General features: G+C 48.8%; 9 protein-coding genes across 9 annotated transcripts; 4 read left to right on the forward strand and 5 right to left on the reverse strand.

The window, feature by feature from the left end:
• Window positions 1–471: 471 nt before the first annotated feature.
• On the reverse strand, window positions 472–1,947 carry FMAN_03236 (uncharacterized protein; the record flags this gene model as incomplete). The annotated part of the gene is made up of 7 exons (XM_041832027.1): window positions 472–882; window positions 940–1,036; window positions 1,086–1,162; window positions 1,430–1,590; window positions 1,648–1,653; window positions 1,711–1,839; window positions 1,896–1,947. The coding sequence occupies 7 exons, from the start codon at window positions 1,945–1,947 to the stop codon at window positions 472–474; spliced, it is 933 nt and encodes a 310-aa protein (XP_041682532.1).
• An 832-nt stretch (window positions 1,948–2,779) lies between these two features.
• On the reverse strand, window positions 2,780–6,541 carry FMAN_03237 (uncharacterized protein; the record flags this gene model as incomplete). Its single annotated transcript, XM_041832028.1, has 2 exons — window positions 2,780–2,840; window positions 2,901–6,541. The coding sequence occupies 2 exons, from the start codon at window positions 6,539–6,541 to the stop codon at window positions 2,780–2,782; spliced, it is 3,702 nt and encodes a 1,233-aa protein (XP_041682533.1).
• A 489-nt stretch (window positions 6,542–7,030) lies between these two features.
• FMAN_03238 (putative methyltransferase) lies at window positions 7,031–7,942 on the reverse strand (the record flags this gene model as incomplete). Its single annotated transcript, XM_041832029.1, has 3 exons — window positions 7,031–7,515; window positions 7,564–7,748; window positions 7,797–7,942. 3 exons carry the CDS (start codon window positions 7,940–7,942, stop codon window positions 7,031–7,033), a joined length of 816 nt encoding a protein of 271 aa, XP_041682534.1.
• A 267-nt stretch (window positions 7,943–8,209) lies between these two features.
• FMAN_03239 (uncharacterized protein) lies at window positions 8,210–8,586 on the forward strand (the record flags this gene model as incomplete). Its single annotated transcript, XM_041832031.1, has 2 exons — window positions 8,210–8,344; window positions 8,398–8,586. The coding sequence occupies 2 exons, from the start codon at window positions 8,210–8,212 to the stop codon at window positions 8,584–8,586; spliced, it is 324 nt and encodes a 107-aa protein (XP_041682535.1).
• A 90-nt stretch (window positions 8,587–8,676) lies between these two features.
• Window positions 8,677–9,830, reverse strand: FMAN_03240 (putative homoserine dehydrogenase; the record flags this gene model as incomplete). Its single annotated transcript, XM_041832032.1, has 2 exons — window positions 8,677–9,737; window positions 9,794–9,830. The coding sequence occupies 2 exons, from the start codon at window positions 9,828–9,830 to the stop codon at window positions 8,677–8,679; spliced, it is 1,098 nt and encodes a 365-aa protein (XP_041682536.1).
• A 435-nt stretch (window positions 9,831–10,265) lies between these two features.
• Window positions 10,266–11,234, forward strand: FMAN_03241 (uncharacterized protein; the record flags this gene model as incomplete). Its single annotated transcript, XM_041832033.1, has 1 exon — window positions 10,266–11,234. The coding sequence occupies one exon, from the start codon at window positions 10,266–10,268 to the stop codon at window positions 11,232–11,234; it is 969 nt and encodes a 322-aa protein (XP_041682537.1).
• A 1,947-nt stretch (window positions 11,235–13,181) lies between these two features.
• FMAN_03242 (putative cross-pathway control protein) lies at window positions 13,182–14,319 on the forward strand (the record flags this gene model as incomplete). Its single annotated transcript, XM_041832034.1, has 3 exons — window positions 13,182–13,223; window positions 13,279–13,582; window positions 13,634–14,319. 3 exons carry the CDS (start codon window positions 13,182–13,184, stop codon window positions 14,317–14,319), a joined length of 1,032 nt encoding a protein of 343 aa, XP_041682538.1.
• Window positions 14,320–15,209: 890 nt separating this feature from the next.
• FMAN_03243 (uncharacterized protein) lies at window positions 15,210–17,768 on the forward strand (the record flags this gene model as incomplete). Its single annotated transcript, XM_041832035.1, has 3 exons — window positions 15,210–15,275; window positions 15,326–15,466; window positions 15,516–17,768. The coding sequence occupies 3 exons, from the start codon at window positions 15,210–15,212 to the stop codon at window positions 17,766–17,768; spliced, it is 2,460 nt and encodes an 819-aa protein (XP_041682539.1).
• A 435-nt stretch (window positions 17,769–18,203) lies between these two features.
• FMAN_03244 (uncharacterized protein) lies at window positions 18,204–20,045 on the reverse strand (the record flags this gene model as incomplete). Its single annotated transcript, XM_041832036.1, has 1 exon — window positions 18,204–20,045. The coding sequence occupies one exon, from the start codon at window positions 20,043–20,045 to the stop codon at window positions 18,204–18,206; it is 1,842 nt and encodes a 613-aa protein (XP_041682540.1).
• Between the last annotated feature and the right edge of the window lie 5,499 nt (window positions 20,046–25,544).

Consider the following 25,544-nt stretch of genomic DNA (forward strand, 5'->3'; position numbering starts at 1 on the left):
GATAAAAGCAAAAACTACCTAGCAAACAACGACTCTTACTGAGTGGTCCCAAAATCTTCCTCCAGGTTATATATAGTATAAGACAAAATAAAAGCAAATAAGCAAACCCTCACCCCGACGGCTTCCTCATAGTCATACACTATAGTTCATATTACCCAAGACATTCATGTCGTGTGCGCCCGTGGCTTTTTCCGGTACCCGTCATCTCTCGCCGTGTCCTCCAATCCCTACACCTGACGCCATCCTAATGTCCCTCATACTTGTGTTTGCTTGTTGAGAATATCACCAGTCGGTCGTCAATCATTGTTGCGCATATCTGCTTGTTGATCGTTTCAATCTTGTGCTTCCTACCTCATGACTGGTCGTCAATGTTTCACGCCATTTAGCGCATTCGGTTGAGAGTAGATCTAGCACCGTCGGTCAAGGACAGTCCCGCCAAGCAAGCGCCCAAAGCGGTAATGGGATATGGATTTACCAGTAGCGTCCACCACGATCATAGTCTCGGGGATAACCAGCGTCTCGTGGGTATCCGCCCTCCCGCGGAGGGAAGTCTCGAGGGGGTCGGTCATAAGGAGGTCGCCCATTGGCATAGGGATCGGGCGGAGGAGGGTAGTCGCGGCGATAGGGGTCATCGTAGCGGCCGCGAGGGGGAGGGGGAGGATAGTCCTCCATAGGACGGCGAGGAGGAGATCGATAACGGGCACGATCATCATAGTAATCGCGACGGGGACTACGATCTCGGTAGCCGTAACCACCACCACCACGAGGACTATATCCGCGGGGAGGGCCACGCCGATCGTAGTCGTCAACGGGAGGAGGATAAGGTCGACGTCCTGGGGAGCGGGATCGACCGCGCTCGCGAGGAGGCATATCCGGCTGAGTCTAGAAGGTCATATCAGACTTGAGTTCTTACAAAGAGAGGAGGCTTCCTTGTCATACGTCAGCAACGCATTGGACTCGCTGGCCCTTGAATTCTCGCCCGTCGAGCTTCTCAACAGCCGTTCTAAGGTCTGCTGCAGTCTCGAATTCGACGAAACTGGTCTATGTTAGCATCCAAGGCAGATAATGCGCAACCAACCACTCACCCTCGGCCGTTTGAGTCACGGCCAGTTTCAGAATAGACAACGTCCAAGCTAGACTGACGCGCAAAGTCTTTGAGATCCTATTTCCAGAATCCACGTAAGTTGCTGTCCAGGAAGGGGAACGCCGGAAGTCCATGTAATCCACAAAATGATAGTGCAGTTCGCCAAGTCAACAACCAGGAAGCAAAACCGGGAGAGGGGGTGGAGGGGTCCGTGGAAGTTGTCCCCTAAACCTAGTCCCGGTGTAGTACCAATGGGTCGAAACCAGAAAAACCAGAGATGCGCGCAAATCACAAGGGGAGGGTCCAGGAAATCCAGCGATGAGCAACGGGGAGGATTGAACAGACCTGCCAAGAGGTATCATTTGGAAGTCCCGTAATCTGCATTCGATGAGGGGTTCGACGAGGCCGTGGCGCGGTGCGCTCATGGTTGCCAAAACCGCCCTCGCGATGCCGGGAACCGCGGGCGAACTGGACAGTAAGTCGTTCTCCCATGAAATCAGAGCCATCTTTCGAAGTCGCACGTTAGCCAGGAAGGAGGGGTGGAGTCTACGGTGGTGACATACGGAAGGCTAGATGGATCATTAGCAAGCGCGTCGCAATACAAAGGATGAGGGAGGATAACTAACCCGGTACAACATCACGGGCATCCATGGGGTCCTTGTACTCGATGAAACCGAAGCCATTCATGAGCTTAACCTCGGTGATTTCTCCGGTACCATGAGTCGCGAAGTGAGCCTCGACATCGGATTTGGTAGCTGTTGGGCAGCAGGTCAGTGGTTTGACTGAGAGCGTCAGGGCGATGAGTCCGGACCATTGCGAGGGAGGTTTCCCAAGTACAGCCGGGTGGCTGATACCTCCGTCATGTTGCCGTTGGGAGGAGCGTTGTGTCGTTGGGTCAAACAAGAGGAGGATCCAGATGGAGAGAGGAGCAAAAAGTCGTATATGGATCAAAGCCAGGGAGATTCCAGATTAAATGTCCAGGGCCAGTCACGCGATGGACCAACAAAAGAGCCAGAGTCAAAACGCGGGGTTTTGAGAAGGTGGCGGTTTTTGGACGAGGATTGACTTTGATGATGATGATATGAAAAGCGACGTTGGGTTGGTGGAGAGGAGAAAGAGAACATGGGCGCAAGCTTAGTTACTAAGGCAAGGTAGGACTCGCCTAAAACGCGACGAAAAGGCTGGGGCCAGAAGGCGGCAGGACACGGCAGAATGGCCGGATCGAGAAGGTGCCCCGGATCCCGCTATCTCGGGCGCTGAAGCTGCTTCGCTAGCGTCACATGCGAACGCTTTCGCCTGCATTAAAGCCTACATAACACAACGTTACTGTAGCTGGAGATTGCCTAGACTGGCAACTCACATGTAAAACACGCTCCAATCGTGACCTGATCACCTCGTATAAGAATCTTTTATTTATCAATTGTCATTGTCATTACTATTACTTCATGGCGCAACTTATACATGGAGTAGACATCTATAACAATAAGCAGCCCCCTCCAAAAAAAGAGCCTTCTTCATTACGAAACCATAAGTCATTCATTTCGCCCGATCCCGCATCATCGTCATCATCGTCGTCGTATCAGCCCAACTTGACTCCCTTGTCAGTGACGCCCAACGCCTCGCTGTGCTGTTCTTTGCTTTGCCCTGTATCATGTGCTTTGTGGAGAAGAATAACATGACTTTTAATCCATAACCCTACCGTTCCTCGAAAAGGACCGAGACAATTTCATCAATCATAGTAAATACGAGGTGTGCACTATAGGTAGATCGGTTAGTTGAGCTCATACACAAGTTGGCGAAGGAAATATAGACTTACTTCAACCTCGAATTGTTCAACGTCGCAAATATACGACGGCTGGCTGTCTGAGCGTTGACTCTTCCAACAACACTACCTGCGAGATCTGGCACCAATGTGGCCAGCATCAAGCTCGCCTCAGTCCGTGTCTTTTTCTTCTCGGCAGCTGTTCGCGGTTTGCGATCCCGTTGTAACTGGCCTTCAGGCCATAGACTATCTTGCACCAGCCCAATGTATTTGAGAATATTTTCGTCTTGAACAAGCATCTTGACATTGTCTCGAACTTTTCTTTCAATCGTTCCACCAAGAAGTTGTTGCAGAACAACTACTACCGCTCTCCCACGGAGCCAATTGTTTCCCTTGTTGAGCTCAAAAATCTCAAGAAAGATGTCGCAAATCGGTTTGATGAACGGTTCAAGTTCCTTATTCTCAAATGCATTCAACTCTGCCTCAGCTTCAGCAGCCGGAAACGTATCTTCGTTAACATTGAGAGGAACTGCATTGAGCTGGTTAGTAGCCGCTGCAATAAGGTTCTGCCCAGCTTCAGATATCTGGTCCAGTACAGGGATATTTCCAAGGATGTCATCCATTCCGTCCGCCACAGAGTCGTACAACCGAGTCATCATGTCTTTCTTGTCTTCGCGATCCAAGATATCTTGACCTTGGGTGATTACGCTCTGTGAAAGGAAGGCTCTGAGTTCTCGGCTGCGGCAAACTTCTGGTAAAAGGAGTAGGTCTTGTAGATACTGCTCCAGGGCAGTCCGTCGTTTACGTAGAAACTCGCTCTGGAATTTCATCACCATTCGCCGCCGAGGAAAGTCAAGGTTTCGAACTGAAGGGTATCGGGACCGCAGCTTTTGGTGAAGCTCGTGGAACTCGCTGTATCGCCGCGAAATTACCCATGAAGCTGCAGGCATCTGCTCTCCGGCATTTCTCTGGACTTCAACAACGTAGAGTGCAAACTCTCGACCGTCCTCTTCTCTTCCCACTTGGATAGACTTAATTTTGATGGTTGAGCGGCCATAGAGACTGTTGTCGCTCTCCTGGATCACGTACTGCTGCCGTTGGAGCTCCTTGCGCCTGATCTCCCTGTGTAGAGACGCTTTGGACTTCCTAAGAATGCGCAGCTCGGCAGTATTGTTTGTCAACTCTGCCTTTCGCGTCAACGATTCCACAACCGCTTCCTGTGCCACCAAGCGATCGATGTCGTTTGAGAGGGCAGTGATGGCTTCTGCCAGTCCAAGATCTCCTGGTGCTGCTTCGTGCACTTCATCTTCGTCGTCAGGTGGTGGCCCGTCATCTGGATCACCGTCGTCAGGGAGATCTTTGTTGTTATCGCCAAACAGATCGTCGTCAACGAAAACACCGATTCGTGAAGCCGCACTCACGAGACCAAGCGACGAAAGGCTTGGTTTCTCGCCTTCCTTGTTCGCCATAGCAGGTCGAATACCCATATCCAGAGACCCACGATGAGATTCGTTATCATTGCCTGAGAAGAGACTTGATGCATTATCATCAATGCCTCCAATGCTGCTGCCGCCAGGGCCGCCGAAAAGGGAGGCACGGAGAGCTTCAGCAGTTTGGGGACGATCATCCTCCATGATATCGGTAAAGGCCTGTTCTACTGCCTTGACAACTTGGGTATCTGGTAGTTGTTGACTGTTCGTCTCTGGATCTAGACTCTGCACAGAATCTCCTAGTCCATCAGTATCGATGTCATCGTCATCGAATAGAGGATTAACAGAGCCTTCGTCTAACGAGCGCCTAGCTCGATGTCCATGCCCATTACCATTGGATGTCAAAGATTTAAGATCCGATGCGGATCCTGTACGTTTCCCAGCATTGGATAATTGTGGCGTTAGCCGCGACACTGGCCTTGGCTTTGCTGGCAAAGTCTTGCTCGCTCGGTTGGTTACTGATGCCTGTGCCTGTGCCTGTACCTCTGGCTGTACCTCTGGCTGTGGTGTCGATCTGAGAATCTGGATATTGGAGGCTTCTTCAGCTGCAAGGCATTTGTAAAATAGATCCGACTTCTTGAAACTCTGAAAGAAGCGTGACCGCATTTCCTCAAGGACGGCGCTCTGGGCCTTCAAGATAGCTCGCCGCGCTCTATAGTATTGTAACGGGGTGGCTGACTTTCCTGCCTTAATGAAGTCCTTGACTTCATTCCTTGAATGCTCCGGGACCTTTAACTCTGGCCTCGAAAGATAGGCCTGGTTAATCTGTTGCAAATCTTGGCGGTCGGCATCTGTCCACATTGGCAGGGTTGATGGCAGTTCGTCATCTGGGCCATCATCTTCTAGAGGATTTCGAAATCCGTCAACCACAAGCCAGAACTGCACTAAAGGCATGAGATTTTGTCGATCCATATATTCCATAAAGTAAGAAAGCGCTGAAGAATCTCGCAGAATATCTACTAGTGGCGCACTCTCGAGCTTGGACTGTGAAGAAGAAGTCGATAGTGAAGGCAATGGACCAGGTGGACGACGTTCGCCACCAGCAGCAAGATGATTAACCCGTTGGTCTAGCAGCCTCTTTCCCATCTCCAGCCGACGAAGGTAAACCTGGTCTTGATTGTCTTCAAGAGAATCCCTCTTCAGTTGACTAGCGACTTCGCTACGAAAACGACGTGCATCTGATAGGTTATTGACCTTGCGAATAGCACGGATAAACTTCTCGAACTTGCGCTCACTATCTCCAGGAGCAACTCGAGGCATGGAAGCTAACTTGCTGGCTTTGGGTGTCGAAGGAGCATGCTGGTCCAAAGCTGCTCGGAGCTTTCGCACGGTTGATCGATCCTGAAGCATTGAGCGACCCAGATTCTCCATCAGCTGATTCCAAGTGTCTGGTTCAGAGAGAAGTTGGATCACAGGGAACAGAACGGCGCACGCAACGATCTCGCGAATAATAATCGATACAGCTCGACTGGACAACATGTTCTCAGGTAGTACTTTGGGTACAATCTTTGCGACAAGAGACCTGAGGTAGTCCTGCTGGACCATCTTTGTGTCGGGAAACGACAAAGAAGCAGCTGGATGCAGGCGTCCATCACGAAATTTTGAAGCAATAGCTAGGTCCAGCTCCTCAGATTCAGTGACAGAACGGTTGAGTTTCTTTCCTCGCACTGATTTCTCTGCTTCGTAGAAGTCTCGAAAGTGGGCGGTGAGGAGAGGAACAAGACGACTAGTGACGAGCTCCGCCAGGTCCTTATGACGAAGGAAATCAGTCAAGCTCAGCAACGCCTGCCGCACCGCCTGATCGACCTGGTTCGAAAATGACGGGTTGCTACTAATATTTGAGTACCAGCTATTCACAAAGTCCCGGGTTATAAGGCCAAGCAAGTTGTCGATAGCTTCAGAAACGCGGGGTGATTCGGGGTCTATTGGAGTCGGGGTATATGATTGTCGCTGGCGCAGTGCCTGCACCTCTAATCGCCATGACTTCCTATCGAGGAACGTAACGCCATGTGGTTGTAGTTTTCGATCGCTTGGCCGTCGTGATACAAGAAAGAGACCGGCTAAGAGGGCGACGAGAGTAACAAGGGAGCCAGCAACAAAGGCATGGCCTGCCCAGCGGAGGACAGGTGACCAGCTCGCAGCGAAGCCCCAGGCTATGAAGGCGGCAAGTCCAGCAACAATGACATCTCTGCGCTTGAGGGCCATCACCAGGATGTTGACCTCAGAGCCACATTCTTGAACGAAGATGGATTGGATGTAAGTGGTGAAGTTGGCGGTGCTGGTGCTGGTGCTAGGTAGTGGAGGTGCCGTTAGGTTAGGTAAAGTTAGGTGAGGTGGCTGTCGATTACAGTGGATGCTGTCATTTTGATGGACCCCTGTCAAAATAAGGTGGTCTGTGGGACAAGGAACCCATGCCAGCACCCGCCAGAGACGAGTGACATTGTCTGCAGGTACACATTATCAGTTATCGAATACCAACAGTATCCTAATCTTCTAGTCTTGTATTTTCCTCGGGAAGTCAACATGGTCTTTCTTGCGAACTTGCCAGCAGAAAACCACAGGTTCACTGGTTGGATTGGAGCTCGACGCTGCATAAATTATGGCCATGTCACAAGGCTGTTCGCATAAATGTTTCAAGGCATATTTAAAGCATCTTGTGAAACGATAAAGCCTCAAGTTGTCATTGACTTCCAACTACCACGGAGGATCCTCTAACCTTCGGAACAATGCTACAAACTTCTGTCCATTATTTCTCGTAACCTTCTTACTCTCCTCAGTCTCAGTCGACATGACCTGGACACATTCATCCGCCTCTTCTTCCTCTTTCGATATCCGCTCAAAAGCAGGATGAGCCTCAAGGTGCTGAACCATCCACAAGTGCAGGTCCTCGACATCGGTGATAGTATACACAATGCCGCCTGGTCGTAGCGCATAAGCGTATTCGGAGTTCAGTGTCGCCGATACAATTCTGGCTTTGTGCTTCCTGGCCTTGAAGTGAGGATCAGGAAAGCAGATGAAGATCTTGGATAGTTGACCCTTCTTGAAGAAATTCGGGAGGAACTTCATAGTGTTTGCTCGAATGCAGCCCACGTTCTGATACATGTTGTCCGAGTTTTGGGATCGCAATGCTTTTATACGTTCTTGAACGTAGCCTGCTACTTGTGTTCGAATTTCCAGGCCTGGATGCATTAGTACACGTGCTTTTAGACGGCATTCTCTTGACTCACCGAGTGTGAGAGTGTCAGGTAGCTTGGGCGCTAGAGCAACGAGAAGACCTCCAAAACCACAGCCGATATCGACAATTTCCACATCTTTTGTCAGTTTAGGAGACTTTGAGGGATCCTCTGGTGTTCCCTCCTGGACGTAGTGTGGAAAATATAAGGACCAATCCATATCGTCTGGTGATTTAGGGCTGAAGAACGTTAGAAACAATGTAACTGATATGAGCTAGAGCACATACTATTCTAGCATATGATCAGAGAAAGGATTTGCGTGCGCTCTTTGGCGATAGAGCTTTTTGCGAGGTAGTTGAGTGGCCCCATCTTTCGTCCTCCTTGCGCGATCATTCTCACGTGCTTTCTGTTTATTTGTGAGCTCTGTTGTCATGGTGGCCGTTGATGCTATTCAGTTGGTGCTTGTCAATTTCTGGTGATAATTTGTGAAGTTGATGCAAATGAAGCTTTGCTGATGGCAGAATTATCCTCACTCGGCAGGCGGTGTGACGAGCTGAGCATTGGCCTTGCACATGCCAATTAAGTGACGGGAATAAACCCTGTTCGTTGGACATTGGGTCATGGAGCTTCGACCTTCATCCCTGAAGGCAGCCTCGGAATCTGTGATTTTACCATCCACAACATCACACGTTTCCTAGTCATGAGCTTTTTTACTTCAAAGCAGGCTGTAGCGCTACCCAGATTGCCCCAGATGTCCTCCGACGCATCATGGAACTTCTTTGGTCCTCTAATGACCGAGTACTCCTCTATCGTTAACCTGATCTCTCTCGTCTGTGTAAGTGAAGATCGGCCGAGTTTCCCCTGGGCTTGTGACTGATCTACGGATAGCTCGGCCTTGGACTTATGCTATTCATACCTGTTCTGCTTCTCGTGATCTTCGACCTCTTCCTTTGGATGTGGAGGAATATCAGTAATACGAACCCACCCTCGACTGTCGATTCCGAACCCGATAGCGTTGTCACTACGAACCCACATGCTGCTGCAATAGCAACAGGAATAGACAAAGCGTCACTTTAATTATGATAGCACACAACGAACTGGAAACACGTGAATTCTCATTGGGGCTTCAAACTTGATACTTTTATTTTGGCTATTCAATATGGACTTTTATGCAATTTGCGACAGGACCTTGATCAAATCAGCTGTCACTCCCATGGCGGTCACATCACCTCCAGCTCCAGCACCCTGGACAATCAGAGGGTTGCTTCCATATCTCTCAGTGTAGAAGCTGATAATGTTATCGCTGCCCTTAAGAGCAGCAATGGGGTGCGAGCGGTCGAATTGCTCCAGGCCAACCTTGACCTGCTTGGAAGCAGCATCAATGCTACCAACAAATCGGACAACCTTGCCAGCCTTCTCAGCGGCAGCCTTGGTCTCTTCCATCTGAGAGTCAAAGGCAGGGAGCTTCTCTAGGAACTCGTCGCCGCTGGAAACAGACTCCAGCTCCTTGGGAATGAGACTCTGCACTGGGAAAGAAGTGGGGGACTCAACAGGGATGCCAGCCAGACGAGCGAGGATAGTCAGCTTGCGAGCGACATCGAGACCGTTGAGATCATCCCGGGGGTCGGGTTCAGTGTATCCCAGTGACTTGGCCTTCTTGACCTCCTCAGACCACTTGCCACCCTGGCCCTCGGTAGGGGCAAAAGAGTTGAAAAGGAAGGACATGGTGCCGCTGAAAACACCCTCGATCTTGGTGACCTTGTCACCAGTCTCAACCAAGTCCTTCAGTGTGGAAATAACGGGGAGACCAGCACCGACGGAAGACTCATGGTAGACGCGGGCTCCCGAAGACTCGGCAGCTGAAAAGATGTCCTGCCACAACTTGTATGAGCCTGAGAAGGCCTTCTTGTTGGGTGTAACTATGCTGATGCCTCGGCTCAGCGCAAGTGGGTAAAGTTCCGCAACATCCTGAGAGCTGGTGTTGTCGACAAGAACGCTCTTGGCGGGAGCCTTAGCCAGGTACTCGACAACCTGGGGTAGAGCGAGAGGAGCCTTGGTAGAGGAACCAAGCGTGTCGACGACGTTTCCGATGTTAAGGGGAGAGTAGTCGTCGTTGAAGAGGGCTTTGCGGCTCGTGGCAATGTATGCAAGGTTCAGCTTCGGTGATGGCTTCCGAGCAGCGAGGGATTGGAGCTGGTCGATGAAGGCCTTGCCGACACCTCCGGCGCCTGTTGGCAACAACTGTTAGCTTTGTGGTGTTTTATGGCTTTCTTGTTTCAATTACCGATAATTCCAATGAAAACTTGTTTGGGAGCGGCCATTGTTGCTGTTGAACTGAAAAACTGTTGACGAAGCTTGTGAAGGAATAAAGTCAAGCTCCGATGGCGGGGCACTGAACACGGTGATATGAGCATATAACCCCGCGGTGGATTACCTTACCCTACAACATCGGAGACTTCTAAACAGTAACCCATTGGACAATCAATTGATGAGCCCACTTTGTTCATGATATTGATATGTATTAGAAGGTCGTATGGGCGGTAATAAATATCTGGATGTATGGCAGATCAATCAAAGTGTAGTGATTCGATTAACTAACAGCTGTTGCTTCATAATTGAACTATGATTGCCTCAGGCTCTGTACGGACATAATGGGCCTGGTTCGTTTTAGGCCAGTGATATACAGTTGTTTTCCACTATGATCAACGATTATCAGCCATAAGAACATACGCAAACCACAACACATATTGGAAAGGATGCCTCAAGACCCGAATTTGTATGGTCAGCGACCAGTCAAGAAACAAAAGCGAGATGCAGCATTAACCAGCTCGCTCGATTTCACTGCTCAACTGACATCGCTGATGTCAAATAATTCATCAGGGGCGACATCTGCTGGCCGCGCACGACCTCGGAAGGAAGGAAAAGATGACATATTTAAAGGGACAAAACCAAAGCGAAGCAAAGGGTCTGATGGATCAAAGAAGCTAGAGCTAAAGGAGGTCACTGGCACAGAGGAGGAAACTCAGGAGTTGGCGCGAGCGAAGCGCAGAATGGAGGAAAAAGCACGACTATACGCTGCAATGAAGCGAGGAGATTACGTGCCAAAAGAGAATGAAGCCGCGCCCCTGATAGACTTTGACCGCAAATGGGCGGAAGGAGAAGAAGGGAAGAAAGATTATGAAACAAGCAGCGATGAAGACGGAGCCGACGATAGTGGCGAGCTGGTCGAGTATGAAGATGAATTTGGTCGTCTACGAAAAATTACCAAAGCAGAGAAGGACAGATTAGAGCGCAGAGCACGCCGAGGTCTCCTAGGAGCCGAAGAGCTCGAGCGCATGTCTGCAAGACCAGCAGCACCCAGCAATCTTATCGTCGGCGACGCGATTCAGTCAATGGCCTTCAATCCCGATGACCCGGAGAAGATGGAAGAGCTGGCGCGGAAGCGAGATCGTAGCGCAACGCCGCCGCCAGCGCAACACTACGACGCAGACTGGGAGATCCGCACGAAAGGCACGGGATTTTTCAAGTTCAGCAAAGACGAAGAGACTCGAACGGCGGAGATGGAGGGGCTCGCGGAAGAGCGCCGCAAGACGGAAGAGCAGCGTCGGGCCCGGGAGGAGCAGAAGGAGGCTAGGAGACGGGAGATTGAGAAGCGGAGGGAGGATATGGCGGCACGGAGGGCCAAGAAGCAGGCTGATTCCTTCTTGGACAGGCTAGGGAATTAATGGCTGGTATTTTGCCGAGGAATCAGGTATTGGAGGTTGAAATTGAATAAGATATTCCGTGCAACGGAATTAGAACCTGGACAAGATCGAGCGACATCCCAAAGTGGTGGCTCCGCAAAACACCAAGCCAAGAAGCTTATACGAATTGAGTCGGCATTTGCGCGTCCGAAGTACGTGAGCAACCTTGAAAAAGGCTCAAGATGCTTGGTAAGAAATAAGATACCACCCACTTCTTGTTTAGACTAGCTTTGCGAAGCGCCTTAGCCTGTGATAGAATCCCATGGTTTACAATTCAATGAGGGTGTTGTCAGATGTTGGGAACTCAATTAAGAGCCAGGAACATGATACGGATACGCAGACAGGGCAGGAAAGGTAGCGAATTTCTGGGACATTCCCATGAATCCCATGTATGCACTGTGGAAAGGCAGAATAGCAATACGAGTGGGCTGAATCCAGTTTGAATCCTTCGATCTCAGCCCATACAGGCAAAATGTTGGCTTATTGATGGTTCGAGGTTAGGGCCGTCTCCCTGGTTCTCAGATACGAAATGCGATGCCACGACTAATATGGAAGAAAAGACGCATTTCTTCAGGCACAGTGTGATATGCTTGAAACATGCGTCAGCTTCTCATTTCACTTACTGTATTGTGGTCGGCTAGGACGGTTGCGACTGAAATATCGGGAAATTGATGAGGGAAAAAAAGGCCCCCAACATTTTTTTCGACCGATCATCGCAGCGATGCGTGGCTGTATGGACGGACGGGCCGGAGGCAGACTCGAAGGCGGATTGAGAGTTCTGAGACACAAATGGGATGAACTAATCAGAGATGCATGAGTGAATGCGCGGCTGCGTCGAGTCGAGTGCCCCTGGAAGAGGATTCGTTGTCCTCTTCATCATTGTCCTCGTAAGCTTTCTCTGCTACAACAAAGCCAATGTAATGGAGACTCGGTCTGTAAGTTGTCGTGGACGTCTGAACTCTGAACTCTGCGATGGCGGCTTCGGTACCCGTCCATAGATGCTGATTGGTAGAAGCCACTCAAGCCAACAGGGCGGAAAAGGAATTCGGCCAATTGGGGCTTTGGATGCAGGGGCACTGCTTGTTGCTTACGGCGGGCATTCGCTAGTTCAAGCCTGCGCCAGCATGCATCCAGGCAACACAACACAGCGAAAAGACGGGGAAGGGTGCATATTCAGAAGAGACGAGGCACACGGTGAAGTGGCAGAGTGCAGCAAAGCACACCGAAGGCGCCCCCTTTGAGGCTTGCCAACTTGTGCCAGTTGCAGAATGCACCCTAGCACCTCAGTCGTAGTTCCAGTTATGGTGGAGGCTTGGTGCCTTTGCGCAGGATGCGCCGTCTCAGAATTGGTTGCACTCGAGAAATCGGCCAGTCCTATTAAGGTTGGCGTAAAAAAGTGTGACTCATTGCCCGGACCCATGTCTGTCCGAAGGGCGCGCTTTTGGAACAGTACCTGAGAGCACAAGTTGTCTGCTAACGCGAACCCCGCCAAGACCAGTTAAGGAATTGTTAGTATCAGACTCTGCCCCATTATTCCGGGCTTGTACCTACAGCGAAAGCGCACAAACCTTGCGGGATTGCTGCCTGAGAAATACAAATTGTCTCCATCTCCCGTCCTCAGGCCTCTTCTTCTTCTCTTTTCTCTCCACCCCCAAATCATCATCACAATACAGTATCAAGAGTTTCACGCCTAAGGCGATCGTCAAGATGTTCTAAATCACCCCCTTCCCCCGTTATTCCCAAGTCCTCCGTCAAAATTACGTCCCAGGACCTTAACGCATCAATCCCCACTCAACCACTTCGTTCAGCTCACCTCTCGGTCGATCTGAACTCTAGCCCTGCTTTGAATAGCTTCAGCTCAAGTTCTCTCACAACCGCCAACATTTCAGCCCAAGACTTTCCAGTCTTCACCACGGATCCCCAGTCACCATGGCTTCCCTCCACGAATTCCAGCCTGCCGGCACAATCCGCGCAACAGTTACAGAGTCCCGAATCACCACAACAGGACTTTGTCTTGTTCGATCAGCCCCCTAATCGGTCAACTACCTCGCTGCAATCTCAGCGTCGTCACTCGTCTCATCTGCACAATCGTCACCAACAGCCTGTCTCCCCTGCTGCACAGAATCAACGAGTCGCCCAGTTGCTCCAGGCTTTTGGTCATTCTTCGTCCCCTGTAAACCGTCCTACGAACCAGTTTTACGCCTCTTCGGCTCCATCGTCATCTACCGCTTTGAACAAGCAGAACCGCCCTGCAAGGCCTCCAGTTCCTCTCTTTTCTCAGAGTACAGGAAGTGTCCCGCAACAAACCGCCAAGATGATGAACGCTGCAGGTTTGTTCACCCGTGATCTCACTTTCAGAACCACGAGCTCACCAACATCAGACGTCGAACTCCCTGAGGAGTTTACCGCCTTCGATGGCGGGGCCAACACGGCTTTCTCTTCACCTGCTGTCCCCTCTGTCTTTGACTTTGGCGGCAGCTCTTCCAGCTCTATTGGCAATCTGGCGACTATCTCGCCCCAAGATCTTTTCGCTCATGATAACTTCATGTCTGCACCTAACTCGTCAGCATTGACGGCCTTGACTTCACCATCTATCTACAACGAGTCCCCTGAGTTCGATGGATACGATGTGTCTCCAAACTTCGGCAGTGCCGATTTCGACGGTGCTGCAGACCCTTGGTTTCCCTTGTTTCCCCAGGACAACAACGTTGCTCCTGCTCAACCCACCAGTGTTGAGAACTCACCGGAGCTTAAGTCTGATGAAGTCGATTCAGACAGCCAGTCTCCTGCTCCTAGTCGCCGTAAGTCGGGTGCATCTCCTTCCACTCGTCACTCTTCTGTGGCCGGTGTGAACGCCCGCAAGCGTGACAAGCCCCTGCCCCCTATCGTGATCGATGATCCTAGCGATATCGTCGCTATGAAGCGTGCTCGCAACACTCTTGCAGCACGAAAGTCTCGTGAGCGAAAGGCTGCTAAGTTGGAAGAACTTGAGGATAAGATTGCTAAGCTGGAAGCTGAGCGCGATCATTGGAAGAGGATCGCTCTTGCGCAAACCGGCATGCAATAATGGATTAAAAGTGGAATTTCTTTCTTTTGCCAACACGGGATTTCGTTGGTTTGTTATTGTGTTTTAATCAGGTTTCATTGATTCTTATAGTCAATCTGTCAATCAAATTGCTTCAACTGAAATGTATATCTTGACGTGAAAGTGATGTACGTCAAATCATTCGCCGTACCCATCGATGAATATAGTATGTACATCCATAGATATTTGTTCACAACGTGTAAATCCGATAAAGTTGATGAGTTAGTTACCACGTCTTCTTACTGGAGGTTAAGCTATCGTCTATCAAGCAGATGAATTCACATGCTGGAAGAGGCTGCTCTTGTCCCCGAGTCCGTAGCCAGCGAATGATTTGGCATGGACACTCAAGATTGAATTGATGATGTGGACCTGTCCAACATGGCTAGCCAACGCATCTTGACTGCATTCATTCAAACTGAACAAGTCAAGTGGCAAAATTGAGCCCCCAGTGAACCAGTAGATCATTTATCAACGTTAATAATGGCACTGAGCTTAGTCAAATCACGTCAAGATGCAGTAAGCCTCATAATGGATGGACTGCTGCATATTGTATCCCCCACCGGCCAAGCCGAGATAAGCATAGTGGCTAAGCCCTGTGATCATCGGTTTAAGCTTATGGGCATAGCGGTTCATTGGTGTCTCATTGCTTGGCGATGTCGTTTGGCATCCAATTACCATGCAGGGTGTTTCTCTCATCTCTTGAGGTAGAGCTGGACGTCATCCTCCAGGTTCGTGTTACCTACAGGAACAAACCCATGCCGGCACTTGACTTATATCCACCATATTTAGTTCGGCTTCACGCTGCCAACTCTGCCAAAGAACATACTCGAATTTGCGGCGTTTATGTAAACTATTATTAATGCTTGACGGCAATGGCGAAGCTGATGCAGGAGTTGAAGAGTCCGTCAGGGACACCAGAGGTTGAATTCACAGAAACGGTCAGTGTCTACATTTCACTATGTTTGCTTCATTCTCACAGTACATACAGTCATCTGACAGCCCGTCTCCGGATAGTCGAGAGGCAGTTGGGTATGAGAGTGGTTTTGAGAGAGATCTCGACGTAACTCAAGATGATTTGCTTGAAGCAAGAGAGGTTGCATCTACCTTGTCTCTGGAAGATGTTCACAAAGTACGTTTGGATGTCGAGTTAGACTTGATGATAAACTCACAATAGCCAGACAATGAAGAGAGTATATACGCTTCATAAAAGAGACCCCAACTTTCCTCTTTCTGTCATTAAGAAGATTGAAGTGTTCCTGGGTATGGGACCCAACAAGCATCCGACTAGCACTTACTCATATCAGACAGATACCGATGATATTCTACAACGCCCAGAGCGCCATGAAGCTCTGATACAAGAAATTAAGATCGAGGCAGCACTCATCACACACAACTCTCCATATGCTGAAGTCAGAGCAATAGTTAGCAACCGCGATGACCCCAGCATGCCGTGCTCCACGATCCGTGCTTGGCTCGTGGGCATCATCTTCTCATGCGCTGTGTCCTTCATCAACAGCTTTTTCGAGATCCGGCAACCAATGATCGGTGTCAACACTGTTGTTCCTCAGCTCTTGGCCTATCCGTTCGGGAAGTTTCTCGAGAAGACTCTTCCTGATATTGGTTTTACTGTATTTGGTGTTCGGCACAGCCTGAATCCTGGGCCTTTTAATAAGAAAGAACATATGCTGATCACTATTATGTCGAGTATATCGATGGGGACGCCGTATACCAATTACATTGTTTGGATACAGTATCTTCCATTCTACTTCAACCAGCCTTACGCGATAAGCATCGGGTATCAACTCCTGCTGGGACTTTCGTCCAAGTTCATTGGTTACGGTCTCGCTGGTATCTGCAGACGCTTCCTTATATATCCATCATATTGTCTATGGCCAACTACATTAGTGTGTATTGCTTTGAATACAGCATTACACGACGAAGCCGACATGCCCGTCCCTGGCCCCTTCAAGAAGATTTGGGATACATCTCGCTTCAAGTTCTTCAGTCTAGCATTCGGAGCAATGTTTGCCTACTTTTGGCTTCCCAATTATCTTTTCGCCGGCCTGACTTGGTTCAGTTGGATGACTTGGATATCTCCGAATAACCGGGATCTAGCAACTATAACTGGAGGACACACTGGTCTTGGTCTTAATCCCTTCCCGACATTCGACTGGAATATCGTCACGATGGGCTGCGACCCTCTCATGGTACCATTCTTTACCACCTTCAACCTTTTCTGCGGTACCATGCTGTCCTTTTTTGTCATTCTAGGGGTTTATTACGGAAACGGCTACTACACATCTTATCTCCCTGTCAACTCAAACCGTGCCTTCGACCATTTTGGTGGGCTATACAATGTCTCAGCTATTCTGGATGAACGTGGGATATTTGATCCTGAGAAGTACGAGGCATACTCACCTGCGTTCCTTACAGCAGCTCATCTAGGATCGTACATGATGTTTTTCGCCATGTATACAGCTGCTCTTACTTATGGTGCGCTTTATCACCACCATCAAATAGTGTTAGGTTTCAAGAGCCTTGTCAACAGCTTTCGGCATTCTAAGAAGGGAGAGACAGAAGATGGGCAGGTGTCAGATGCGCACAATCGCCTTATGAAGACATATCACGAAGTCCCTGAATGGTGGTACTTGATGTGTCTCGCTTTGGCTTTCGTCATTGGAATCGTCGGCATCTCCCAATGGCCAACGCATACCACCCCAGCAGTCGTACCCTTCGGTATCATTCTGAGTCTCATATTCGTTGTACCAGTTGGTATTATATCAGCTACTACGGGCATTGCTGTCCCGCTCAACGTGATAGCTGAATTTTTGGGGGGCTCATTTGCCGAAGGAAATGCCATTGCATTGTGTTTCTTCAAGACATTTGGATATACAGCTTGTGCCCAAGCCATATACTTCAGCGCAGACTTGAAGCTGGCACACTACATGAAGATACCTCCGCGCTTCACGTTCTGGGCACAAATGGTACCAACGCTTGTTTCCACCTTCGTCTCTGTTGGGGTTCTACAGTACCAGATTCACTTAGAAGGCATATGTACGCCAAATGCGCCTTATCGCTTCACGTGTCCTGGTCTGAACAACTTCTTCACAGCTGCTGTGCTTTGGGGAACTATCGGGCCTAAGAAGCTCTTTGGACCTGGGGGTCAGTATGTCGAGACCCTGGTAGGCTTTCCCTTTGGTGTTGCTTTAGTGTTGCTGTTTTGGTGGCTGGGAAAACAGTACCCGAATAACAATATTATTCGAAGCACTCACCCTGTTGTCTTCCTCGGAGGTGGTATGATTTGGGCGCCGTATAATATCAGCTACATCTGGCCAGCTGTGCCGATCGGCTGGTTCTCTTGGATGTATATCAAGAAGCGATATCTCGCTTTCTGGGCAAAGGCAGGTTTACAGATCAGCTATATTCAGTGATATGCTAACAAGGGACAGTATAACTACATCCTTTCCGCAGCTTTCTCGGTTGGCGTTGCTCTATCGGCGCTGGTCATATTCTTTGCTTTACAATACAACGATATCAATCTAGACTGGTGGGGAAATAGAATCCCGTTCGAGGGATGCGATGGAACTCAATCATGTCTTCGTAAGACAGTTACTCCTGGAGAATATTTTGGACCACGGCTAGGGGATCTTTACTGAGATAACTCGAACAAGTTTATGCATGAGCCTATGGACAGGGAAACTGACTTGAAACTGCACGAGGATGATAAACAAAATTCGCTTGCGTAGAGAGAGGTCTTCATAGAAAAGAGTGTGCTAGTAACTCAGGTGGTATATACAAAATACAAAACGCCTCGCCTAAACGACAAAAAACTGTACCCTTCAGAACTTCATCCAATACTTCTACATCTAATACCCACACTCATTCGGAGGAAGACAGTCCGGGTTGAAACAAGACAAGTCGTACCACTGCCAAGGGGTATCATCCTCGTCATCACGCCCTTGAACCGCATCCACGAATTCACAGAAAGGCTGGTTCAAGTCATGCTCTCTATAACCGTAAACGACAGATTTGCAGCCATCAAACTTGGCACAGCTCTCTCCACATGCCTCCACACTATCTGAGTCGCCGTACCCAAGGACCTTTGCTTTCTTGCCATTGCGATGACCGGTGTGGCCGCAGTCAGCAGACTGAGGTGGATCCTTACGAATAGTGTAGCGGAAGCAAGTAGGTCGTGGAGGAGGAGATGTGGTTGTCGAGCACTTGGTAGAGGTTGTGCTTGAGAATGTTGTAGGGGATGAGGTAGTGCATGGAGTGGAGGTCGAAGATGTACTGGTTGATGTGGTGCATGGAGTAGTGGAAGATGAAGATGTTGATGAGCTTGACGGAGACTCGGAGCTAACTGTGGAAGTTGAACATGGTGACGATGTTGATGACTCATGAGATGTGGTGGATGAACCAGACGTGGTGGTACTTTCGCAAGGTGTTGTAGTGCTAGAAGACTCGGAATGAGATATTGTGCTGGAGACAGTAGAAGAAGAGCTCTCGTATGGAGTGGTGGTGGTGGAGGAAGCTTCAGATGTTGTTGAACTTGAAGACTTAGAGGTCGAAGTAGCAGAACTGCTAGTTTCACTTGATGTCCAAGCAGAAGAGGTCTCGGAAGACACTGTTGAGGTTGTGCAGGGTGTGAGAGTTGAAACAGTAGAACTGCTTGTTTCGCTTGTTGAGCTGGCGGAAGACTCAGATGATATCGTCGAAGATGTGCAAGGCACCGAAGAAGTTGATGTCTCTGAGGTAACTGAAGACTCAGAAGCTGTAGTCTCACTAGTAGGGGCTGTAGAGCTTCCAGATGATACTGAAGTATGGGAAGTTGAGCGAGGCGAAGTAGTTCCCGAAGATTCTGTTGTCTCATATGTAGATGAGCTTTCTGTAGTGGAGGAAGCCTCACTTGTAGCTGAGGATGCTTTAGATGTCTCGGAGGTAGTGCTTGAAGAAGCTGTGGTGTCGTGTGTGACAGTGGTGCTCATTGAAGCTGAGCTGCTATGGAAGTCCGAAGAAGTCGACTCCGTTGTAGAATCAGACTTTGTAGTGAATGAAGCGGTAGTCACGCTCGTAGTCTCAGATGTCTTGGTTTCTGTATGTGATGTGGACGAAGCCCCGGAAGGTGTAGAGAGTGTAGAAGGTCCAGTGCTACTGGAGCATGGAGTAGATGTAGTAGAAATCTGTTGGGTTGTGCTGTAGGCACTGGTAGTTGTTGAAAGAGTGGAAGTTTTGCCCTCTGTTGTGGTAGAGGTTTCCTTAGTGATGCTTGAAGTGTCCTTGGATGTTTCTGTGCTGGTTTTGGATGTTGTGATGTGGCTGTTGGTTGTGGTAGTGACAGAGTATACAGAAGACATGGAAGATGTGCTACATGGTGTAGTTGTGGTGCTCATGGAGGATCCATGAGAGGTAATTGAAGACTTTTCAGTACTGATAGAGATAGGAGGCTCAGTAGTAGATGTCTTGGAATGAGTGGAAGACGTAGTGCTCGAGTCCAAAGTTGGGCCACGGGAACTAGTAGAACTACCAGTGGTAGTTGAAGAAACGAGAGTTCCAGTCTTGGTGGTAGAAGACTGGGGAACAGGATATGTAGGTACGCTGTAAGGTGGTACAGTATAAGTCGGCGAGCGACGGGGCTTACAAGGTCCAGCCTGAACGCTAGCAATGCTTGAAGCAGCAAGCAAAAGAATGAATGACTTTGACCAGGCCATGTTAAAGAATTGAATGAGCGAATGTGAACCGGCACAATGAGCGAGGGAATAAAGGACTGACACTACAAAAAACACCCCCAGCTTCTGCTTCTTATATATTGTATTCATATCAAGCTCGCCCTCTATGACACCAAACGACTTACATCATGTCTCTTCTAGAACAAATCCATCGCTTTATCACGTTTACCCAAATCCGGCGTTTTCTCAGCCCAGACGTTACAAACAAAACGGCGCTCCCCAATAGAACGTCACCACCCCTGACGCTAGAAGCCAACGGTCCTAAACGCCACGATCTGCCCTTGGTGGCGTTAGCATCTCCAACCGTTCTAACAGCCTCGAGGTCCCATGGTGTAAAATAAGAGGCTTTAGACTTTTTTGTAGAGTGGGTATGACGCTATTGAGCGGTGTATCAAAGGAGCAAACGATGCGGTTTCGCCCTGCAAGTTACGGTGTAAGAGGTTGGTGGCGTTGCAGGATATAGGGACTGCCGTTGCACCCATTGGGAAAAGTCGTCCGCCATTGAGCCCAGGACTGCGGTTTCGGATGGAGAGGTTGTTTCCACTTAGGTGTTCTTCTGGTCTTATGATGTGATGAGTTTGTCAAAAGGAGGCTATGATGTGTTCTTTTTGGTTGGTAGTCAGGGGTCACAAGATGGGACTGGGCTGGGGAGGATGAACGTCAGAGCTAGGAACAGCCGAACAGGATCGGACATGTACAATCATGATTCATGCAGCTGTCATATGTGGTCTGCATGATCGTGACATGTTGTGACAGGCAGGGGTATCCGATCCGTTCCGCCGGGACTGAAGAGTTGATCGCACAGACAGATCTCGGGAAGTGACAAGGCTCTGCAGCTTGACATCATGACAGTCATGTATTTTCAGAAGACATCAAAAGAGAACACTGTAGGATGTAGTCATGTATCGTGTTCCAGTCTGTAAAAAGACGTCTCTCTTGAATATACAAAAGAGAGTCATCGATGAATCGGTAGCAAAGAAGGTGTAAGTTCTAGACACATAACACTCGATTTAATGAAGTAGTATAGTCGTAGCTCTGGAATGTAGAATTTAATAGTCTTCAAGATTCGCTGGTTCATGGTCCTTGCTCATGCATGCAAGGCGGTCCGAGATCTCAAACTATCCCGTCATCAACACCATCTTAGTTCATGCACAGCACAGACCGAAGGCGTCACAACACTCATAGTCTGTGTGATCTCAATACTAGTAACTTTAGTTACTGTGTATTTAACTGCTGTGCTCGAAGCTAAGCTATATGTAAATGTGCAGTAGTTTCCGTCCCGAAGATCTGGTCTGCATGAGGCGGGCGTCCAGCTTGCAGTCGGCAAGCCAAGCATGACATGGCTGTAAGAGCTAGTAATCCAAATAAACTGATCTATAAGACTCGAGTGGTGTTGATTGGTAGACGTTCTGTGGCTGATGACTGGCAACATGCTGATGCTTACAGCAACGTGATCGATCCTCTCACGACACTCACGAATGAAGTTGCCACTATCCCATATCCGATGCGGAAACTTGCTCGGCTAAGTCAGCAAAACTCATCTGTTGGTAAATTTGAATCGTACTACTATGTACTCATCTTGTGCAAGTACTCATATTCTCTCTCGTCGAGTTCTCCAGCTACTACTTCATGGTATCTAGTAAATTCCAAAAACGGAGCGATGCTCTTACGATCAGGTTGACATCTTGAGAGAATCATTTAATTCGTAGTCAATATACTGAAGTGTCAACCCAAGTAAGTATTATCTTATGACTGGAGTCATATGGTTTAGCCTCTCCTTAGAAGTGGTTTCATGATCTTGCTTCTGGCCGGATTACGATACGGCTGATGCTTATTACCTGCAATGCTTTGTTTTGTTTTCCTCGAGGCTTCTTCATCCGAGTAGAGATGATTTGAATGATCAAGACGTCTAGGACGCTTCTAGTCGCCTGTGTAGTCTAACCTTATAGACTCTAATAGAATGCCTCTCAGCGAAATTAATCGAACCAACGTCCTCCGATACGCCGGCAATAATCGTAACGGAGTTTAGCCCATTAATTTCATGTATAAATAGACTGACACTCATGCTACATTGTCTAAGCGAAATGTCTGGCGCACTACAAATCTACGGTAACATTGTAATTTTGTGGGCAGCCACTACTTGTGTTCCCCAGACACTCCTTTGATGAGCTTTTCTTTCAGGCATGTTGATGAACACACTGGAGTCTCTCATGAGTTTAAACAGTGATATTGGAGTCACAAATATATGCTCGATTCTATTTATTCATGAGGACTCGTTGCTATCATGTTCAAGAAAGGCCTTCGTCGAGCGATAACTCAGCGCCATGCAACACACGATGTCTCGTATCGACTGCTTGACGAACTTTAATCATACTTCCGGATGAATAGGCATTAGCTTCTCAGCTCGTGTCAGTGCAACACAGAACGGTGCAACCTTACCATGATTGTCGTTTCCCGCCGTTGTATCAACTCTGATTGCAGATCATATAAATTAAAGGATGCGACCTTGATGTTACTTCAACCTGGCTCTTGACCACAATTGAGTGACACGGTTGTATACACAACCACAAGCAGACACCTTACTTTCTTGTACTTAATTTCACGTGTCTGGCTGTACAGGCAGCGGAGCTAGACCAACACTACCTTATGCAGCATCTTCATATTCGACAGTGAATCTGAAGTTTAGGGTAGCAAGTCATAGCTGAAGATTCACAGAGGATGGATCCCTATACGACGACACTCTTGGCACTATTCGGTGCTCCAATGATTGGAGCGGAAGCGTAAACTTTAGAACTGGGAATACTAACGGTTCTAAGAACAATACTAGGACTGAACTGTCACATTCATGCATCGTATGACCCAAGTCCCTTATTGTCCTTCCTTTCTTGTAGGTGAAGTCCAATGAGAGACTGGGGTAGCGGATTGATTGCCCAAACTGAGGTTCCTTAACATTAATGAAATGAGGGTTTCGCAGAATCGGGGTTTCAGATAGAGATACTTTGACATGATATGATACCCCGGCCAAACACAACAGCTTGTGTCGGATGCGATACTGGGAAAGGAGATGATACGAGGTGGTTTCGTCTCAGGTTACGAGTGCATGATTTCGAGTAGTAATTGAATCCTTCACGAATCTTTGCCAATACCTGAACGATGACATATTCAGCTTCAAAGCGCTGACATGATTGAATCAACATGGGACACGATTTCACCAGGGCTGCAGTTATTGAAGACTGTGTGTTAAGATCACCCGTCAGGGTTAAAGTGACAGGCAAGGTATTGGGCGTCAATGTCCATCATCTGGTGGGGAGGACCACAATGATGTTGAAAATACGGGGGTTTCGGACATCGGCTCTGCAATGAGGCAACCGGCCGAATTGCTAGACGAGTCTACGAGAATATGGAAACATCACAGTAAAGAACGGAAAGGAACCGTGAAGGAACAGATACACGAGGTATCAACCGAAAACGTCAAGAAAACCGAGATGATTGACATGTTCATGTCGATCACCTCGTGTCGGTGTGAATCCACGCGAAAAGAAAACGTCAATCACTCGAATGGGGAAGCTTGAGAAGAAAATACCGCGCGCCAGAACGCCCTTTGCTCAAGGGCAATCAATACATCGATTGGATGGTTCGGTGAACATCTCGAGGTTCTGAAACTCAGGGTCAGTTTTAGACCAAGGGGGGCTTTAGCTTGGCACTGTGAGGAGAGTAAGGATCTGAGATAGACGGACGTGATGAGCAGAAGCAAAAGACAGGGCCTGAAATGAGGATTTGCAAAACATTCTCTTGTTGGGATGATGTTATCTTGGTGCTGAGTGTGTACATCGTCTGTTGGTGATGAAAATTGTCAGCCAATTTGGCATGACGCAGTTTCACTTGGCTGTATCGCATAAGGACATGTCTTATGCCAGCGGATATAATGTTTCGCTCCAGATGATGAATGCGGCAGAGTGAAACAGAGGATTGAGAAGTCAGAAACAAATCAGAGCAAGATGCACTTATAGAATCGTACAGCGACCAAACCTTAACAATGCAATCAATTAACGACAGGCACAGGCATAACCCGCCCGCGATGACATTCATTCATCATCAATCATCTTGCATCCCTCTTTCAGGGACCATCAAGCGCGCCCCCCCAGATCGAGCGTTACAGTGAGAGGGGCGGCAGGGCATTTGATTCGAGCTCAAAAGCCCGGCTCGGCCTAAACTCTTTGGAGGCCTAGAGCGGTAGAGCCCTGAATGGTCATATGAGTGAGCAACTAAGCGGCAATTGGGCTGGGCGAGAATGCCAAAAAATGGCCGACGGGACTGCCAAGGGCTAACTCAGGTAGGCCAAGGTGAAGAATAAAATTAGAACACGTTATCGAGCTACGGACAGAGGCGATATCATGTGGCGGGCTGAGCCCAAAATTGTCCGGCGAGGTCCAGTGCCATTGGTGTGTTGGGTGTGCTTCGCTTTAGCTCTAGACCTCGTGATGAGGCTCGTGTTTTTCTCTCTTAGGGTTTTCGCTATCTTTCTTTTTTTGCAACGTTGCTGCTACTGTGCCAACATGGATTGCCCAGATCAAGTGGGAATAGTGACGTCGAGGCGGGTCGAAATCTATTCTTTGATCAATGAACCCATTCTAAACTGTTCTGGATCAACACGGACTCTCGGGAAAGATGGAGAAGAGACGAGCAGATGAAAGATGGAGAATGCATACGTGCATGGGTTCGATGGAAACTCGGCACTGAACCGGGCTCAAGCGAGGGTGAGTGTCTGTCCCTCTGGCAGGGCAGAAGCAATAGAGGCCACTGCCCTTGGCTCATCGCTTTGATAGTGCCAATGTTTGACCAAGAGAAGTAATTTGGGGGGATACGATGCCTAATCTGATACCCCAACCCAACACATCAGTGAGTGAGCGACTTGGGCCTTGGGGTGCTCACTGCTAGTGACATACGCCAAGCAGACTATCTTGGGCGCAATCTCGTGTTGCTTCTGTTACGGTCCATGTTGAGAACGACCAAAGCAGTCTGCGAGTTCTCAGAGATACACCACAGAACAGCAATGATGAGTGGAGGATGCGGAGGATTGTTAGTCAAACCAAAACCCTGGGACACTCTCCCTTCCATGCATGAACCAGATGCTGTGCGACACCTTCTGACAAGTTGACTCGAAAGAGGTGCAGCTCCAGCTCCTTCAGGGGTCCAGACTAGGCCGGAATAGCTCGAGATAGTCTGCGCCTCTCGTTTGGCATTACCCACCCATTTCCATCCTGTCTCTGCCCATGCTCATTGCTCAAGGCCCCCCCTGTTCCCCCATTTCCCTTATCAGCACAAGGCGAAGGGCTAACGGAAAACTTGCCGAGCAATTCAATATCATTACGAATCGTCAAATAATCTGCATGTCTGTAAAAGGTTGGGGGCAGAGTGCTCGTATTCTGCTGCCCCTCGTTGGAATTTTGGTGGTTATTTCCAGCCTCTGCCATGCCTTTT

Source organism: Fusarium mangiferae (genome assembly GCF_900044065.1).
Source record: "Fusarium mangiferae strain MRC7560 genome assembly, contig: FMAN_scaffold006, whole genome shotgun sequence".
Taxonomy (NCBI): domain Eukaryota; kingdom Fungi; phylum Ascomycota; class Sordariomycetes; order Hypocreales; family Nectriaceae; genus Fusarium; species Fusarium mangiferae.